General features: G+C 40.6%; 1 protein-coding gene across 2 annotated transcripts in view; it reads right to left on the reverse strand.

Annotated features, from left to right (window-relative positions):
- Positions 1–7,604: 7,604 nt before the first annotated feature.
- ACOT7 (acyl-CoA thioesterase 7) overlaps positions 7,605–21,658 on the reverse strand; it is a 1,079,233-nt gene continuing 1,065,179 nt past the window's right edge. For both annotated transcript variants that reach the window (XM_086921579.1, XM_086921580.1), the window contains one exon: positions 7,605–7,993. In XM_086921579.1, the coding sequence (XP_086777705.1) occupies positions 7,889–7,993 (105 nt within the window). In that variant the 3' untranslated portion in view covers positions 7,605–7,888. The remainder of the gene's footprint in view (positions 7,994–21,658) is intronic.

A 21,658-nucleotide genomic window follows, 5' to 3' on the forward strand; every position in this document is an offset into this window, starting at 1 on the left:
CCTCTTCTGCCTCTGTGTAACACATACCGTTCAACATAATTGAAATGCGCAAACGTCCTGATGTACGCACCGTCGAGCGACACACCTACACATGTCAGGCGACACAGTACTGTGTCGCGACACACACTTTGGAAAGCTCTGCGCTAGACCATAGCAAAGTCAAAAGTTAAGGCTGCCACATGGAGCAGGGTTTGGATGCACAAGGTGAATTGGGCCCGGTCCGGACTTACCTTTGAACTTAAAAGAAATTTTGAAGAAAGGTATCAGCGAAGGTAGAGTTCAGCGGGCCAAAGTAGCTGGGGAAGTCCAAGGAGGAGGCATCATAGTCGAGGAAGTGCTGGAACGAGTCTCAATGAGGGTTTCTACCTTACGACTTTGTCACTTTTTTGGAAGCCAAAAATGGCTAGAGCGGCGAAGCTGCAGTCTGTAGATGATGGGGGCTCCATGAGCCTGGATGTCTTTGCTGAGAGGTCCTGCTGAGCAGGATTTGCTACTTTGGATAAGAACATAGTGCTGCTACCATGGAGTCGGGCTGACCAACAAGGCACCTTGGGTGGATTGGCAGGCAGGTAGGTCCCAGTCCTCTGTCGGTTTTTAGGCCACCTTCTGGTGAACATATTTCTAAGTCTCAACTTTTGGGGTTAGGTAGGAACAGCACCTTTAATCCAACATCCAAATATCCAGGACTTGGGGGCACCACTTGGAGGGTTAAGACTCACTCCAGGTGCAGGGTTAGAGGTCACTGGAGCTTGTTATGGCCCTGCAGCTCACACTCAAGGTCAGCCAACTAGCCTTGGAGACCCTCTATTAGTCCGGGGCTCACACAGCAAGGCAGGCCTCAAGCATCAGGGCAGCCTCTAGAGCGCAAGGAAAGACTCAGGCAGATTAGGTCTCTAGTAGCAGCAGGGCAGTCCTCACATTTGCAAAGCAGGACTCAAGAAGCAGGGCAGTCATGTGGGGCTCCAAAGCAGTTCTTCTCAAGTCCCTCACAGGTCCAGCAGTATACTGATGAGTGGCTCTGGGAGTCCAATATTTATCCCTGGTGCCTTCCTTTGCAGTGGAGGAATTTTCTAGGCTACCTGCAATTCTGGTTCTGAAAAGCTTTTCCCTTTCCTGCCAGGCTCCAACAAGTCTAGGGTGACAAAAAACTAGTGTCAGGCTCCTTTATGTGTGCGCGGAAGGGACCCCTCTGAAGTGTAAGTGGGGCAGGAAACAGTTCGGCCCCCAGTTATCCTAGTAGGGTTAATCATCCTGCCAACACCTAGTTCCCTTTTGTCTCACTGTCTGGGAGGAAAACACAATGTGACTCACGAAAATGGTAGCAGGCACAAATAGTTAGGACAGGAAAATTACAACTTTCTAAAAGTGGCATTTTCAGAATTGTGTTTGAGAGCCTGTCTTTACTATTAACGTGGATTTTAAACTTCAATTCATTTGAGTATAAACTTGATATCCATTTCTGCTCCCAATCAAAAGTTAGAACTATTTAAATGCAATAAGGTGACCCAATGTTAACCTCTGGGGGAGGTAGGCCTCGCCGTAGTGAAAAACAAATGTGGATGTTTTCCACTACCAGGACATGTAAAACTTAAAACCACTTTGTTAAATTCAATGCACCCTGACCTAGGGGTTGTTTAGGGCCTACCTTAGGGGTGAAATATATGCACTACATAGAGAGGATTAGGTCTGGCAGAAGGATTATTTAGCTAGGTCGACATGGGAGTTTTAAAACTGCAATACAGGCTGAAGTGATAGTGAAATGTGTAAGCCAATTTTAACATGTGTTAGGAAGAGAACATACACTTTAGCAGTGGTCAGCAGTTGTAAAGTGCACACAATCCTCACACCAACAAAAACGACATTCAGAAAGCAGGAATGGAGAAGGCCAAATGCTTGGGGGAAGACCACACTAAGGACGTCAGGTCTAACACTAGTTCTCCATGAGCAAGAAGTGAGTGCTCAGCGAGTATCGGAAGGACTGGTATGTGACTAGGGCTGGTGTCTGCATGACAGCTAGCATTTCAGAGGTGAGGGGACACCTAAAATTTGCAAAGCAGCTGCAGAAGCAGAAGTTCTGCCTAGTACATAAAAGACCACCTGCCTGCTCAAAGAGGGAAATAAAGTGTCTGGCCCTGTAAGACAACAGACCATCCAGGAGGAAAAGCCAGCTGTGTTCCTGATGTGAGAAGCAGCAGAAAGGTGCTCACTGCCCTTGTGAGCAAAGACAGAGCTGACTTATGTTGTGAGGGTTCTCCAAGTCTTTCATAGCAGTGCCCACAGCAGACTGCATGCCAAGAATAAGCCGAGAAGTCATCCCAATGCTGCCCGCCAACCCTGCGGCACCCAAACAGACGATGCAATTGCTTTCAATCCTCATATGAATTCCTAGCAGGCACTGACATCCATGCCAAAGCAGAAGCAGATCTCATCTGGCTAAGCTGCAACTGCCTGAAGAAGCACAATCCCCAAATAAAGCTGGCCGGGAGGACACAACTGCACCATGAACACCTATTGAATCTTGGACTGGAGGCTACATTTGCGTAGATGGTGCCTCAAGGCGTAGAAGCCCTGACCTGCTGCTCTCTTACAAAGGCAGCAGTCCCAAGAAGAACAGCTGCTATTGTTCGTTGGCAGCAGAGGCGTCACTGAGAACGCAGAACAAGGAGCGCCTTCCAGCAATGACTAACTGAGATAGTGTGAACAGGTAAGGTAAGTCGGACTCACACGAAAGTATCAAGCAGACGCACCGTTAATACTGCCTAATGCTCCTTGTTATTTGGAAATGGATTCTTGAACTGAAGAACAAACTGTTCTTAATGAGTGGAGGCCTACTAAACTGCGCCTATTCCTGATCTGAGTCTATGACTAGATTTGAAGTGCTATAGACACTATACCAATTCCTAGAAAAAGGGAAAAGGAGGAATGGCAGGTGGGTCATTTTACTAGGCATCTTAGATGCATATATAATCTTGCATATAAACCCCAATTTATTGTGTTGCACTAAATTTTGATGTAGTAATAAGGCACTGGGCTGGGCAACATAATTATTGGATCAGGCGGAGAATGGGTTGCACTTGGCCCAGTTTGCAGAACTATAATAGGACAAACCCCAGGACACCAGTGGTAAATCACCTTAACACGGTTGTGGCCCAGTAGACTGTCTGCCCTCTGGCCCCCCTAATGGATCTGACACAGAGACTTATACTCAAGGTCTAAAAAAGATTTTTTATTTACGGATTGGCTTGAGCAAAAGAGAGAATATGGGTAAGAGTCAGGAAAGGGATTCCCACGGACAACATCACCAATATTTGGAGTTCAGGATGAGGAGTATTCCTTATTTGATTATCATATAGAAGGTTGCCCCTGACATCGTTAGAGAAACTGCACCAGTCCTACTGGTGAAGGACCTCATTGAAGTAAGGGACATTCTTTACCATGGAAAACAGCACTTGAAGGTGCTGACATTTGCAAATACCTTTGCCAGTTTTGAAGGAGCTGTCATCTAGGTCATTAAAGGTCTACGTGAAAGAAGGTATACATAGAGTGGGTGTGAGGCAGGGGCACCTTGCAGAGGACAATGGCTGCATAGCTAAGTCCACAGAGGATTATTAGTGGTTATTGGACTCCTTTATGTTTTGGTGCAGCTGACCCTGTGAGACAGGGGGAGAGGATGGACATATTGAGCCCACTCAGAGTCAGAAAACCCTGGAAGGCCTCTTTTTAAATCAATAAACAAGGCCGGTCAAATAGCAAGTACAGCGCAGCTAGGCAGGAATAAACAAAACCCGCAGTGCAAGCTGTAGGACTAATAAATCAATATTTTTTTCTCTTGTACTTTAAAGTAGTTATGATAGGAAAATCTAAACAGGGCCTTGGACCTGCAGGACTCTATTATTAGACGCTGGCCTGGTGCCTCCTGAGCTAAGGAAACTTCTCTCTTCTGCCCTTGTCTAGGCTGACATGCTAAGCTTGTTCTCTTGTTAAAAAAAAAAATATTTTAAATATGAGGGTCAGGCAGAAGTAGTAGGGAAATTTATTATGTTTTTAAATCATTTCACCTTTTACATATTTCATTAGAATAACACACTTTTAGACCTACTGCTAACACAAATTATGTTAACAATGTTAACCTCAAAACCATGTTAGCAAGTGAGGGGAAACACATTTTGTAATTGTCTTTTTAAACTTGGAGCTACATGCACATCATCAATTATTATTGTATAGCAGAATAAACATTACATTAGAGTAAAAATAAAAGACAGTGAAGGCTAATAGACACGGACCAGGGACGCCATGGTCCAAAATGCCCAGGACAAACAACAAAAGGACTAAGGGCAAAGCTCAAATAAAAAGCAAGCAAGAAAAGACATATAGGAGCGAAATGATGGCACTTAGATAATGTGGTGCATATGGAGGCAGGGAGAGAAAGGCAGACACAAGATTATTTAGTTAAGCACAGAATTAAAAAGTCCAACTTATTGTCAGGAGCAGCAATGTAGGGGCTCTCTCTGGAGAGTTGATGCTGCTTTTGGGACGTTTACTAGTGATAGCCTAATAATGTTGAATTTTTCTTTTTTGCTGCTGGCATGCCAGTAATCTCCTTGTTTTAGATTGCTCTTCAGTCAAGCTTGGAAAATCCCCATATTAACACCCATGGAAACAATTATTAAACTATTACAACTACTATTCGTACCACTACTAATACTGCTCCTACTACTACTAAAAACAATGGCAATATTAATAAGAAAAATAATTAGCCCTGTGTTAGCGTTCAAACAAAAGTTTCACAGCTGTGGCCTTACTAAATACAGAACATGAAAATCAGTTATTCATAGCTGCCTTTGAACAGGATCAAAAATGAAAGATTGAAGAACGTTCTTTCTAAACTTTATCCATGACCAAGCACCATATGACTAGATTTCTGCTGCTTCCAACATCTTTACGATTGACAGATTCATGCTCTCATTTGCCTCTAGTTGAACAGGGTACCAACAATACTGCGTTTAGACCAAGTAGAATTAAAAGACATCTTCAAAAAAGCGCCATTAGAAATCAAGGAAAGTTGTTTCAAGCCAAATTGATACCGAAACTGGGTCTTGAAAATTCTGTTGCTTGAGTAGAAATAGCAGAGAGGCACCTTGCTGTCACTTCAGAGCTTATGTTCAGGTACCCACAGTTTGATTGACTGATTGATTTGTACATGTGCAGGGTACACTGTTACCAATACAAGGGTGCCCTAGTGCTGAAGTGCATAGGCAATCAAATTGGCCTCACATTTTAAAGAGAGCAATTGTTTTGTGCATGTAACTGTAGTGGCAATCCAAAGGCCCAAGTGATTAAAATGCAATTACTTCTGTTCAATATGGGATCTAAATGTATATGAATATTTCCAGAACATTGCCACTTTAATTTTGTCTCTTTGATGGTGTGATTAAGTTTGTCATAAACCTGAAAAGCACTGAGAAGACACTGCACAAGAAAACATCTGTTTTGTCTGAATACATACATTAAGAGATATTTTGCCTCCTTATTCACCTAATCCGAGACCTCCTTAAAGCAGCCCTTAATTCAGATGAGTTACACCTGAATTATAGGGTTCTGGAACACATGCTCATTTCTGACCAAGTGAAATAGCAATCCTTTGGGAAACACTTGTTAGTATTTCTTATCCAAAATATAACCCAGATCTTAGAATGAAGATGTTACAGGATTTGGTAGAGGACAAAGCCTAATTCCCTGGGATACCAGTTTCTAGCATGAGGTAAATTGGTCAATGCAGCGGAATGACCAAGAACAAAAGATGAAACAAGCATACAGCTGCGCCATATGAACATTAACAGATTCAACAAATACTCAGAATGTGGCCAAAGTTTAGATCTTGGTACAAATACTTCACCAAACAAAATTCACCAATAGTTTTAAAATATAATTTTCTTTCATGCTCCAGCTGGGACAAAGGGTAGCCATCAACACCCCTCAAATCTAGGCGGTGCCCAATGGGTACATATGGGACTTGCAGGAGAGCACACAGACACATAACAGTACTCCGTTATCTGATATACTCGTATCGAACACAATTGAAATTTTGAGATGTGAGATTACTAATGAGCATCATCATTATATTGGGACTCTTTCGTGGTATTTCATACTGAGTTCCGTGCACGTACATAGAGCCCTGAGGAAGACGTGGCAAAGTGAGCCTGACAAAACATGTGTTAGCTAGAAAAAATAGATTGAAATAAAGAAAATAATTTTGGATACTCAGGCGAGACCTGATGTGTGATCCTTGACTTGCTCACCAGGATTCCACATTTACATTACCAGATTTAACATCATCAACCTATTTACATTATCTGTTGTCAAGAGACCAAGACCAAAACCTGTCTGGTCTCATTAACAATTCTGTCTCATCAATCCATTCCTGTAAATATTTCAATAATATACAGGAAAATACTGTACCCAATATACAACAATGCAACTAGATGTAACAAGAAGGCAATGCCATGTCTCTTTTCATAAACAGAGGACGAACAAGGATGCCGCCCCTGATTCTGGGATAACATTTACTCTAAGTATACTATTGAAAACAGGAAAATTGTCATCTAGGTTACATAACTTGATATGGAGCCCATTGGGGTTAGAACTTTTGAAGCTTAGTACAAAGTAAGTGGGATCTAATAGCTTGTACTAATGATGATAATAGAGCAAGTGGCAGCAGACGGAGCAACTGACTTTACCCTACACAGAGATTTAATTCCGAATTTTTATGATATATCATTAGCATTCCTTATTGGAGCCAATGTTTTTTAAATCGTTCACAAGCTATAAAAATGTTTTGGATGCTTAGCTTTTCAAGGGACAAGGATCTGCACCCATTGTTTATCAATAACAGACACCTGAGCTTTCCAGATATACTACTTAAATCCTTAATTAATGTTGTGAATGTAAGCTTCTAGTTGTCATCTCTATTTTAAAGTAGCAGATTCCATACCTCTGGCCATGCCCTACGTCCAAACTCTCGCAGGCAAGCAACCCCATATCACACATTGCCTGTGGCCATGCGTGTCATTGGGTTGGCTGCAGGTTCTGGCCTTACGGCTATAGCGGTCAACGTCGAAGCTGGGGAACCGGGTTCGAGTATCGACGACGACGCTCAACATCCTGTGATTCTGGGCAAACCACTTAATCTCCCCGTGCCTAACAAAAATGAATGTGTCCTCATGTAATGTAACTGCTGCTATGTAAAGCGCTCTGATACCCGATATCTTCGGGTCTAGTTCACGCTATATAAAACAATTATTATTATTTTTTTTTTTAAATCTTCATCCCTTGGTGTTTGCAGAGTGAATGCATTACCATTTTGTGTGTAAAAGGATGATGTCCATACAGAGATAATAGAAATAATACTTGTAAACCTCAATTTGGTTCCATTCAGGAAACAGGACCATGGATGCTGCTCTGCAGGAAAAATAAGAGTAACACAAATAAGTTTGCTTAAGACAACTGGCCAATTTTTATTGTGTTAGGGTACTCTAAGAAGTGCTGATAAACGTTATATATTTAGATATATTAATATATATATCTTCTATATATATATATATATATATATATATATATATATATATATATATATAGAGGCAAAGAGCAAATTGAAGCAAAAAAAGATTTCTAGACAATAAAATACTGTGTAGTATAATCGCTTTCGGTTCACATACAGTACATGAGTTTTGGCTTTACAGGTTCAGGACATAAGTTAACACTGGTAACATCAACGTTGAACAATACTTGTTTTGACAGTGTGTCATTTTCGGAACAATGGCATTTTTCATAAATGGACACTTTGATTTCAAATCCATTTACTAATATTGTTTGAGGATTTGCTGAAACACTATTGCTGGACGAGAGATTTAATCTCTGCTTGTCGTTTGGCTTTGTTCTGCAGGTAACGCCCCTTTCCCTCTTCAAAACGCTTTTTCTCTTCATCATTTTCTAGCTGTTTAAAAAGAAAAAAGATATATTAATATTGACAAAAAGTGTCCAAATGTTACTTTTTTTTAAAGAAAATAACTGTCATCATCAAGATACCTTTATTTGATTTTGGTATAAAAATCTGAAGAGAATACGAATATAGTACATCACAGGAATAAAATACAGTAAAAACAGTTGATAAAACTTTGGACAATAATACAAATCGATTAAGAACACAGCTTCCTGCAGTAAAGGGCAGCTGCACTAAAGTGTAGTAGCTCAGCAGTGAGGCGCCACCACTCCTGTACTGGCAGCAGTTCCCAGAACAATGTTGACAAGCTGCCATTATCCTTCCATCAATTTCCTACTTAATTACAGACATTTTTAAGTAACAACCAATGCTGTAACAAACATCAGGACTGCCTAACATTTGAAGATATGTTAAGGAGTCCATGTATTTCTTGAAGGCAAATAGCTTCAGAATGTGCTTGAGACAGCATAAAAAGAATCATCTGTAAATTTAACAAAAGAACATAAAATCTTACAGAAATTGCTCAGCCGACCCGTCACAAGGGCTGTGGCGGCTAGCTGAGGGAGTGCTGCGGGGCGGGGGAGGGGCAGGGTGTCGGTGGTAGTGGACTCGGACAAACGACAGACAGAACTCAGAGTAAGGCTTCCTCTGAGTTCTGTCCATCATATGTCTGAGTCCGCTAGACCCCCACCCTGCCCCTCCCCCACCCCGCACTCCCTCAGCGAGCCGCCACTGCACAAGGGCAGGCCGGAATGCTACTGCCCCAGTGTTTTGCTCCGTCACAAAAGCACAAAATACACCACACAGTGCCTGCCCTAAAACTAAAAAAGAGAGGCATCTCCCACCATGAGAGTTCCAAAGAAAGGTAAGTAAAATGCCAACTCTCTTGTTGCGGATGAAGTAAAATAGTTACAAATGGAGGGCTTTCTAAAAAAACTCCTCCACTCTTTGGGAGAGACTAAACTCTTCATGGCGGGACTTCCCTAGCCTCTTATCAGATTTAGTAATGGCATCTGGGGCAGTAAATATTTCGGGGAGACCAATGTCAGTAAATGACTCGCAGACATATTTCACCCAGGGGATTGAATGCCTCTTATCTGAGCTTAGGCAATTTAGGATAACACAAAGTCAACCAAAGCAGGAGCTGGACCACCTTGAGTCTGTCATAAACCTATGGTAGATTTATTTCAGAATGTAAAATAAAATGGGAGCTAGAGAGCTAGTTGACGGAAGGTTCATGAGCCGCCTGCAATTTCTATTTTCTTCTACCTGAATAGGGAAAGCAAAATGGTACCCCCGTACCCATATTTTTTTTGTGTTTGTACGTGTGTGTGTGTACATGCATACAAAGCCAGAGTGGGGAACCGAAAGCAGCCATGGCAAAATGATCAAAACAACCTGTTCAATTCCTCTCCTCGTAATGTGTCTCTCTCTTTCTACCCATTCATATTCTCTCTCTCTCTCTCGCCCTCCCTCCCTTCCTCCCTCTCTCCCTTCCTCCCTCCATCTCTACTGAAGACCCCTGTGCCGGATGCAAATCCTTTTTGGATGCTGGGTATAATGACAGAGGCACCAGAGGCTGAACTTGGCATTCAAAACTGGTTTCAATGACTTTGGCCCACCAGAGACATGCCATATAGAATGAAAGGCCAGTCTGGATTTATATATATCCAATTTCCTTATTATCGGCAACTTATTACATAATTTAAAATATTTGAACAGTTTTAACAACACTTTAGAAGTTTAGTTGAATTATTTTAGTACGGTTTGGTATGAACTTTTTCCATACAATAATTATATATACATGTTAACATTATATATATTGTCAAACTCATCTAAATATTGTAACTTTAGCACATATGGGGTTTTATTTTATTTCACTGTCTCCAGTGTTTTCAATTGGAGTGTGCTGTGGTACCCGTGAGTGGAAATGTGAGGTACTTGACTTACTTCTAGGCTGGGATGGAGTACATTTATACCTATTTTGACACATTTAGGGATGTAGTGGATGTGTTTCTGTATTAGCCTGTCCTCCCTAAATCCCTCCTTACATTTGCCTATACACCTCTCATTTAGTCGTAAGTGCTCCTCTGTTTCCAGCCTCTACCCTGTGTTGCTACCACATTTACTTCTGAACCCTACATCTACTTTTGTAGAGATTGACACCACCATCAAGGATATCTTCACACAGTAAAGCTAGGAGAGTCAGATGCATTTACCTGTAGGTGTGTGAAAAGCATTTTTAGTATGTGAGTATACTGCTGTAGTATCACTTTACATACTTCAAAATGACGTTTCTGGATGGGCCCAATTTTTTTCTAATTACATACAATATGTTATTCTGCTTTCAACACATTCGTACAACACTTAATAAAAAGGAACACAAAATATTATAGTAGCACAACAGATTTATCGTATTTCCAAAAATATCCTTACTCATCGATTGTCACTGGACACCAAATACGGATGAAATATAAAGATTACCATTAGTTTGGAATTGCATTGCACCATAAAGTTTAAAATAGCCTTTTCCTGCCAGCTATTTGCAGAGACTGGTTTCCTTGTTTCCAGAAACCTAGATGTGTGTGGAACCCCATTCGATTATCACCCTTTTCCTAAGTTTAAAAATATTAGGGGGCTTCCTGGTAATTAATTGCCTATACAGCACAGCAGATAATACTTAACGATATTTCTATAACAAGAAACATATATAATTGTTTTCAGCCTCACACCCACCTTTCAATAGGCAGTTGTACTTTGCATTCTTTATTTGTTCAGTGTTATTCTGCTAAAAACGAAAACATTTTCAGCTTGTGCTCAACCGCAATAAAATGTGATTTACCGAATCCAAAATACCCTAACAGAACTGGGACAACTTTAAGACAGTTTATAACTGGTATGAAGTAGCAAACCTGTATGGCTGCATGTGTACAATGGGGTGGGCGCCCTCTGCGGTTGGGCAAAGGACATAGGTGAAGGGCAACCCCCAGTGCAAGTTAGGCACGAGCAACTGTTGAATGTGCAATTTAACCAAAATAATCCAAAAATGCACTTATCAAAACAAATATAAAAGTCAAAGTATGGTATGCTTTGGTTTTAAAGCCTTAACATAGCTTTAAAAAAACTCAGAAATTCACTACAAAAACAGAGTTAAAATGAAGGTCTGGGTATAAAACTGTAAGGAAATCAGGTTAATAGTACTTCAGGATGAGAGGCCTATGCAAGTTATAGGTACAAAATTATCTGATCACTGGGAACCAAGGACTTAATTGTAGCGCATGCCTCAGGGTAGTGAAGCAGAGCAGTCCAAGACCTACTCATGGGAGGCGGTGTGGGCTAATAATCACAATTTGCTGGCCGGCAACACCAACATTTAATAAGAGATTGTCCAGTCTGTGCTTTTTCTTTGGAAAAAGAAAGGCACATTACACACACACACACACACACACACACACCTACACACGCACACACACACACACACACACATACACACACACACACACACTAATAAATACTATGAAGTTATTTACAAATATATACATAAGGTTGGTGGAAATACCGTCAATGACATTGCTACATCACATTTGACCCCTAATGGGTCATGACTCCCAAAAATCACAATGCCCCCTGCCCTCCCACCTCTCCCAGATAACACATTACAATATAGGAAGGTGTCACTTTAAATTCATTCAGGACTAATGGCTTTGTCAAGGAGTTCACCACATTAAAAGACCAGTCACCACCATTCTATCACTGAAGTCAGCACCCATGTTATACATGCAATTACTATTGTCAATAAATCACTGCGATGCTTATGAAGAATCACTGTCAACAATACAAGTTTAAATAAAGCACTTTTAAATCAACATAACGTTTTTGTCCTTCATAAACCAATATAGGCCACATAGCAAGCAGCAATAGGACTAGCCGCTAGAGGTCCCTGCACACCCAGACCATAAAACAAAAGGTTCAGTATTGGGAATGCTGAAAGGTCTAGGGGTAATGAATTCCTTGACCCTGAAAACTTAGGGGCACTTTTCACATTCTTTTTGGCGGGTGCTTTTAGCTAGTTGACGGTGCCCCGCTGGGCATTATAATGCACTTCTTCCGAGGAGTGTGAATATTACATGATTGCCTTCAGCCGTTGGATCAATTGTGCAGGCCTCACATTCTGCACAACTAATAACCTGATTTCCCATCAAAAACAATATCTAAAAAACATTTATATTTGCCAGTTACAGGTAGAAAATTGAACCTCACCATGCTCTGCTTATAACCCCACATATACCATCATTCATGACAGAAAGTTGGCTTCAAACATACCAAAGAAGGTGCAGATTATTCGGACGGTTCCAACATTTTAAAGGAGGCAACAAAACTTGTCATGTTTCAAAATACCCCAAGTTTTCCCCTGGTAATGTGTGTGTTAGAAGTTCACCAAATATGTGTGCACAAAAACAAAACAGTGTTAGAAGGTCACCAAATTTTCACAGCATGGCTTCCCTTACTCTCATTCAGTGCATTTTCTTGGTTTGGAGATTTTTCATTTAAGCGTTCCTGATCTAGAATGCTAAATATAAGTATAAATCACACATGTAAGGGTACTGCATATATCGCTGTGCCTCGCACACTCCAGATAAAAAACATGAAACAATTGTGAATGATGATCATAAAAAAAGGACTGATACATACATAGTAAATCCTCCTTTCCCATCCATCTCTGAGTCTGCAAATATAGGGAAGGAGGGGAGCAAAACTAAAAAAGAAAAGGAGCAGCATGGTTGAAGACCAACTGATGCATTGCGTATATATGGGGGGAGTGGCACGCCTATTTACGTACATCTCTCCCTTGCCTGCCTGACAGGCTAGATATAGATGACAAGATAAAATGGCTTTGACACCCAAACAATCACACACGAAAAACACAATCTTGCCCAATGGTGTAGGAGTTAATTTAATCCTACCCAGTCTTCTTTCAGATGTATGGTAAAAAGCCTCCACATCCTCCAACCTTGCCTAATGGCAGATTGGAAATATTTGTGTGTGTGCTGGTTTTGCCACTCCACTCCCCATTGGGTTCAAGGGTGGTAGTGTCTCACCAACGACTTCAACATTGACTTGGGGCCAGCGATATTCTCTCTTGCCTTGCTCAAGAGTGTGGGGAACTATTAGTCTCACTAAAGTGCAGAGGCACTTTGTGCCTTCTTCCCCTTATCTTGCCTAGGGCGATGGGGAGCATAGTTATCTCTCCTCTCCCTTGCCTTACCCGAAGGTGTGGGGTGGGGATTAAAAGAAGAGCACTGGGTAACTGCTAGTTTCCCAGCTCCTCTGTCACTTGGAGAGCTGAATCAGACCTCAAGTATGCAGAAAACAACTGCAAAGCGCTCAACTGTAGAGGTGTGAACTTTCCCCAGGTCTAAGATTATAATTGTGAACTGAGTACAGGGAGAGTTGTGAGAACCCTCATGAAACATGACATACCATAAGCAAGTTTGCTGTAAATATGTTCAGGAAAAATTCTTACAGGAGCTCAATTGGAAAACGCTTCTTTACTTTTCCTCCTCTGCACAGATCTGCAAGAAATGTGTATTGACGAATCTTAGCCGGATGCACCAAACGAGCGCCACATTTGATGAAGACGCATCAAATGGTGTCAAAGTTAAGTGCAAACCAAAAATGGAAAGTGCATCAGGTCCATAACTACAGAGTGTTTGAACTTCCTAAGGCCAACATTATCATCCTTTTCTAGGACCCTATGTTCAAAAAGCTATTAAAAAACAGTTTAGCTATAAAACGATATATAAATTAAAATGTAATTATTCCCAAAATATCATAATACAAAGTGTGTTTAAATAAATACTAATTGAGCTCAAATCCTCCCTCCCCTTCACAAGCCATCGGTTAGTACAACGCCTTTTCAATGTTTACATCAAATACTGTGATCAGCATGGAGCTGTGCAAATATTTAATAAAATAAATCACACAGACTATTATTAAAAAAGAACTGCATGCAATGGAGCAGACATATTTCAAAAGAGTAATGAGAGCTTTTGTCATAGTTTGCATGTTCCTTTAGTGAACACCATAGTCTTGCCCTGCCTATAGACAGCATCTCCAAAGAAAATGTTCACATTCCACCTTGCTACTCACTTATTCACTCCAAACAATATTTTGACTTTTGCATGCAGAGTTCTTCACGCTCTTGGCAGAGGGCTCGGTACATATGGTATAGGGCAGGAGCTGATGGGGCTCTCGACCCATACCTTACCTTTGTGAACTGTGAGTATGTAGTAGGACTACCAGTACTCCAAAATGCATTGGTCAATAGGCCTCATTGCATTGGAATACATTTTTTTAAAACAATGTCAAATGAATCTAAATATTTCCACTCAAAACACCGACTCAGCACCTCACCCCGAACCTGAATAACAATGATGCCATTTTCCAAGCCAGGCGCCTAGTGGCAAATACCGGAATGTCACCATCTTCTGCAGCCTTCCCACAAACGACCTTTGTGCTCTAAAGAAATGGCTCCACCAAAGGTCTACCTGTCATGTGTTTCAAGACCAAAACTGTCACCCAATCCCCAAAAAATATCCTACATCAAAACTGGCATCATCTATACAGTTAATAATACAACACATTTAGAAACAGCTTGCAGAATATTCTATATGTCAACCTCATAATTTCTTTTAAAAGTACACATGGTTTTTAAGGAACAATACTTTGGTTTTACTGTAAAAATGTTTAATTATCAGCTAATTTGAAAGTAATATATAACAGCACATTTAATTATTGCTGCATGTTTCTACAACAGAGTTCTAAATGAACAGAAATTGACAGGATCCACTCATTTTCTTATAATATCAAACTGAATGCGCCAGACGGCCATCTATCAAGTGGCACGCCAAATACGTCATTCCGCTCCCTGCTTCCAAGGCACCCTGACACACTTTCCGTCTGTTATTAACAAATCTGTCTGCGTTGCTAAGTGAGTCAAGGTTGTTACTGAAGATCTAAAATGTGCTCTGCAAATTAAATTACCGAATGAACTGCAAAAAAAGGTCATATAATCAATTCATGTATCATATGTATATCACTTTGAGTGTAGAAACACGGTTTGTCACAAAATGTAACTCCTTAAGTGTTAAGGGTTTTATCCCTAGCGGTAATACACTTCCCCTACATGTCTGCATGTTAGATTTAAAACTGAATATTGTTTTATGACCTGCACCTGTTATTTCCATAAGCTGATAAATGGACCGGTAACTATGGTTTGCAATTCTCTCTTGGACCAATATCTAGCAAAATATTTCTCCTAACAACATTTCAGAAGTATTGTTGATCCTAGTATCAATATATATGCGCTCATGCAAAAATTCCATCTTCAGGGATTTCAAAAGGAAGTGTTAATATTTTTTCTCTTAAAATTGTATGCCATGGTTGCGACAGATATATTTTTACCATTGTTTCCACAGTATGAAAGAGCATAGGTTCAATTTATAAAAAAGAGCAGGAAACAGATTATAGGAACATGGAAAATTGTCTTGATGAAACAGGAACAACATAATTTTGGGAGGGGGTACTTATAGTTTTGCCTCCAATGTCCTTGCTCAAATGCCTTTGACTATTTTTCCTCATTTCTAATCCATTATTAAAGTAAAATGCATGGAAATTTTACTGAACAACATTTTCCCTGAGTCTTAAAAACATATTAGTAATCTGCAACCGATCTATTCTGATGTCTCTCCAGTGCCGAATTTTTGGATTGTCTCCAAAGACTCTTTCTCAGACCAATAGAAATATTGAAAACCGACAAACACCTGGCCAAGAATAAGGCCTCATAATTTATTACCAAAGTCAGAGTTCCTTTGGATAGACATCGAATCTATACGGGAGTTGACACCCAAAACTTTAGTTTACAGCACTGAAAAAATGGATCTGCAGTTCTATGCAGTAGATGATGGATTACGTAGCAAATGCGGTAATATAAGTGGCTTTTTCCCCCCTTTTTTTCTTTAAAAAAGGCAATTCATTAGTGAAAGAAAGGTACTGCTGCCAGGTTTGTAAGTGGCCACTGCTGGTTATCAATAATTAAGCAGATGCAGCAGGACAGGGGCCCACTGCATCACAGTTATCACTGTCAACCGTTAAAAAGGGGCATGGGAGCTTATTTTACTTTTTAGCATTAGGACCGAGCGCACCTTTGCAGAAAAAAGGGAGACAATGTGTGGGAGCTTTATTTTTTTCTGAAAGGGACAGAGAACCTTATTCAAAATCGGAGGGATGGTCAGGCATGGTGGGGAAGAGGTCAAAGATGTAAAGGACATAGCCTGCTTCTCAGGACTGCTGTTATCAATAATACTTTTAGCAAAAAGGGGTGACCCTGTGTCCCTCAGAACCTGGGTATATGCGATTAACAAACAAAATGGTTCTGTTGGGTAGAGAAAACAATTCCTTTGGAGGAAGCTGAGAACAGCTCCTAAATGTATAACAAGCAAAACACTCTCTGATATGCAAAGTTTTTATATGTATTAAAAACATGAAAACAGAAACAATATATAGGAATTACTTCATTCCACTACATTACTAGTAAACACTTTAAATTCGTGAATGGTGACATAGTGATTAGGGTGACAAGTGCAATATATGGTGACACTAATATACACGATGAATTATTTACAATAAAACCACATGGGGAAAGGACCGGGGGAGGGAGGGAAACGAGGTATTTTCCGTCGTTTTTTGAGGCCAGTCTTTTTATAATTAAATATTCCAAGGAAAACCAATTGGTTAATGTCCAGGTTCCTGGAGTTTAGCTTGGCCAAGGTAAGAGCGTCGACGTTTCGACCCTGGTTGCGCCCCTGTTGGTGGTCGCGGCGGGTCTTTATCAAGACAAAGGGGCTGGAAAGAAAAGGGGAGGTGTCAGAGAGGTGCTTGTAAATTACGTCAATAATTGATCTGAGAATCAGGGTTACTTACAAGGGAAAGGTCAGGAGGTGAGTTATTCCAGGCGGTCGCCAGTTGGTCGACCTAGATAGAAGGAGAGCCTTTTAGCCACATGAGGTGTGGAAAAATCGCACCCACATTTCAGTCTCACATTAAAAACCTTTGTGTTAACTCATAATATAAAATTTAAGTGCCTAAGTGAATTGTTTGAGTTAAGGGAAGTGCCTTCGTGCAATCAACTATATTTAAGAATTAAACGGAACTTAATTATTGCAATTCGAATCCTGACAAGGAGACTGATTTATAGCGAAAGTCGCTCCGTGGGGCTCTCACGTTTTTAATGTGAGACTGAAATGTGGGTGCGATTTTTCCACACCTCATGTGGCTAAAAGGCTCTCCTTCTATCTAGGTCGACCAACTGGCGACCGCCTGGAATAACTCACCTCCTGACCTTTCCCTTGTAAGTAACCCTGATTCTCAGGTCAATTATTGACGTAGTTTACAAGCACCTCTCTGACACCTCCCCTTTTCTTTCCAGCCCCTTTGTCTTGATAAAGACCCGCCGCGACCACCAACTGGGGCGCAACCAGGGTCGAAACGTCGACGCTCTTATCTTGGCCAAGCTAAACTCCAGGAACCTGGACATTAACCAATTGGTTTTCCTTGGAATATTTACTTATAAAAAGACTGGCCTCAAAAAACGACGGAAAATACCTCGTTTCCCTCCCTCCCCCGGTCCTTTCCCCATGTGGTTTTATTGTAAATAATTCATCGTGTATATAAGTGTCACCATATATTGCACTTGTCACCCTAATCACTACTGTCACCATTCACGAATTTAAAGTGTTTACTAGTAATGTAGTGGAATGAAGTAATTCCTATATATTGTTTCTGTTTTCATGTTTTTAATACATATAAAAACTTTGCATATCAGAGAGTGTTTTGCTTGTTATACATTTAGGAGCTGTTCTCAGCTTCCTCCAAAGGAATTGTTTTCTCTACCCAACAGAACCATTTTGTTTGTTATCAATAATACAGCAGGTGTAGCTGCATTGGGGTCCAAGAGTTTGAGGGGCTCACAACACCCCAATTATGGGAAGCAGTATTTTTGGGACCATACGTGTTTTTGTTTGATGCATTTGCTGTTTTATAAGTATCATACTTAGTGTGGGTATGAGCTATTGAAAAAGGACTCCGGAAATCATCTCATAAGCCCTGTCCCATGCACACAGCCATGTCCCTCCTACTCCACCAATCGTTGCCTTAAAGCTTTTTAGGGGGGCCCGACCTCAAAACATTTTGCTTAGGGGGGGCTCAGAGCAAAAAAGTTTGAAGACCTCTGCCCTAAAGGCTCTCTGCACAAGGCTTCCTTCAATTACACTCAAGAAATCAAAAATGACCGAGAGGATTGCAGGCAAATAGAATAAATTAACATCAAGAGTAGGGCAAGTGTTTAACTAGCCATCTTGCCAGCAATGGGCGACATCCAATGTAAGCGTAATGCTTAATATTGAAGGAAGTCTTCCACCATGTACACCAAGTGGAAGATTTCAAACTGGTACTGGTGCAAACTGGGAAAGGTGTCAGAAAAACAGGACAAGGAGATTAGGAAATGTTGAAAGGGCAAAGAATACAATTGAAGAACATATTAACTAAGGGGAAGACAGAGGATGAAGAGAGAGCCAAAGAGATAAAGGAGACTAAGAAATATTCATTGTGTCTGTGGAACTTTATAAAATATTAATAAGGAGGAAAAATTGGGAAGGATCACTTGTAATGAGGGTGATAGCTATTAGAAGAGGGTGACGACAGAGCATAAAAGCGATGATTTTACCCCTCCATAAAAAAAGACAATGTTAACTAGAGAAAGAGCAGGTGACAAGCAAGAAGGAAAGGAATAATATTTGGAGAATAGGTGAGATGGGCACGGTCGTCTTTCCCTCTGACAAATTGCTAGTGCCTCATATTTCATTCATCGACTTGGATGCTGGTATTGTCAAAATGATATACACATTGCGAGGTACAATTGATACACAAGAGGTATTGCAAATAATGCATGTATGTGTCATTTATAAAGTGTGACGACAGGACGACGTCACACTCTCACCCTGGGCTCTGGAGTGGATATGTGAAACTCGGGTAAGAGATAGACTGTTTCCCCATTAGAGGAACATGGTCGCTCGACTGTACAAGTTAAGTACAATGGTGTTTTTCTATAAATTAAGTGAGTCATGATCCCTGCATGTGGTTTGGTGATATGTGTGAGTGAAAGGAGAGCACATATAATACAAACAGACATGAATGTGCATACAAATTAAAGTGAGAACGTTTATAACAATCTGGGAATGGGGCAATTCACAGGAGCAAGATGAGCTAACTATAAAAACCTATAATGTAAAATGAATGGTCTGCATTTATAAAGACTTAGTAGGTTACAATTTTATTACAGGAAGCTCCTGGCGTGTTACCACAACAGAAAAGGTAAGTAAACACGAAAACTTCACTTGTAGAATATTTTTGGAGGCTAGAAAAACAGGATCTATATCCTGAGGAATGCCAAAGACCCCTAGTAGGCTATAGAATTTGGCAGAAATGTCGATACAAGAAGAGAGGGTGACAGGTATGCTAATTTCTTAAGTATACCCATAACTATATATGTGTAACCCTATCAGGAAGGACCTAGGAATAAAGTAATTAAGAGGGTACCCTCCTAAATAGTTTTAGTTGAATCACTGCCTCTGCATAAATGGATCCCTAGAATAAAAAAAGAAAGAAAACTGTTTTGCACTCCACCCAGTATGTTGGCCTGCAGAAGGGTGTAGAAGCGGCCCTATGATGAAGCATGCCACTAACTAGTGGGTGAGGGCAGTATTTATAAACCCTAAGGATTTCCTGAACGCCGATTGTGAAAAATTAAATGAACATTGAGACTTTTCCCTTTTTACATGTGCGTATGTTAAATACTTGGGGAGGACTAGAGAAAGCTTTATCCTCTTGTCTCATTTATAGCACCAGGACAACATACTCATGATAATTTATGACAAACTGTGTTTTTTTCCTGCACAAGTGTGCCATGAATGCCCCTTCAGACAGTTCTGAATGTGCAGGCCACGACATGACTGTCTTCCATGGTAGCTGATCGGAAGTCAGGGCACGCATGCCTTTCTACCTTCACTTCAAACTAGAAAGGCTACATACATACCCTCCATTGTAAATCTGTGCAGTGTGTCAAGAATTGCACCTTTTAATTATACTCAAGTGATAGAGGCGCGTGAGTGTACGCACATCTGTGTGTGTGTTCTTATATGAAAGAAGGCTTTGAGTGCACCTGGTAGTGAGTCCCCCATACATGTCAGTTCTGGGGGTTACCAATAAAAGATGTAACACCTTTTTTATAGTTGCCTGCTATTCTTCATACAGCATGTCTGTGATCTGCTCTCTCTTCTTGCATGTTTAAAGGAGCCATCCAATGTAGAGATAAAACAATTCTCTTTATGCAGTCCTTTATCCAGTCGTGCATAGCGAATAATCACCAACATTGCCCAATTTAGAATCTTGCTTTGTTTTACGTCTGCTTGGGTTTTGATATGTATTGTGACATCACTCACTGGATGGCCCCTTTATAATGGATGTATGACGTTACAACGCATGCTTTTACCACGCATGCCTTTACAACGCGGTTTGTACATCGCAAACCTTTACAACGCATAGCGCTTAGAGGTGCTAGATAGTGAAAAGTTTTATTTTCTATTCCAACTCCAGTCCCCGTGGACACTAGGGAAGGTGTTGGATAGAAAATTAAACTTATTCCCTATCCTAGAGCGCCCCCCCCCAGCGCAATGCGTTGTAATGGTTTGCGCTGTAATGCCTGCGTTGTAATGGTAGTGCGTTGTAAAAGTTTTGTTGTAAAGGTTGTTCACCCTTTATAATAGGCCATTGCAGCTCTCTCTTTTTTCCTTCCATAGTTTAGCGCCAAGATGCATCCGGGCATAAATTCGTTTCACAAAAATAAAATTCATTTCATTTAATTTCATTAAGGAATAAGAGTGAAAAGGCAAAACAAACATTGGGATAGGGTTATATATATTTCCTAGCGTCATTGACCGGATTGATGATCATACTGTGGTGTATGTTACATTTTAGGATCTACTCTGCTGTAAGAAATGAAAATAGTTTTCTAATGTATTTTCCACACCATCACTGCTGCTATGCTAGGGATATTTTTAATTATTTTAGGTAGGAACTTGTGGTATGGTAATCAAACATCTATATTGGTCAAATCTGAGCTCAAACTCCTCTTATTCAATTATCTCTCATGTCTCCAGGTACTAACTCTACTTCTCCAATTATCCTTCAGTTTTTTCTTCTTCTCCACACATCTCAGCCTCTCTTTAAGCATGGATCAACTCCCTAATGTTTTCCTTTCTTCATCTATCCAGGCTTAAGGAGGATGCCTGGTTTCCTGACCCTCATCTGTTAATACAGACCATTAACAGTCTCAGTGTATCGTATTTCCAGGGTATTCTTTCACACATACTTTCCAACAGCTGCTTTCATATATGGCAAGCGGTTACCTCGTACAATGCTAAGGGCCAATTTATGGAGCTTCAAAAAGACACACTGAGATAAAGGGAACCTGATGAAGGCCTTATGATTGGACTGGATTTACACAGCATTGAGTCAGAAATCCACCTATGTTGGGTTAGAATG

The sequence above is a fragment of the Lissotriton vulgaris genome, chromosome 5 (assembly GCF_964263255.1).
Source record: "Lissotriton vulgaris chromosome 5, aLisVul1.2, whole genome shotgun sequence".
Classification (NCBI taxonomy): domain Eukaryota; kingdom Metazoa; phylum Chordata; class Amphibia; order Caudata; family Salamandridae; genus Lissotriton; species Lissotriton vulgaris.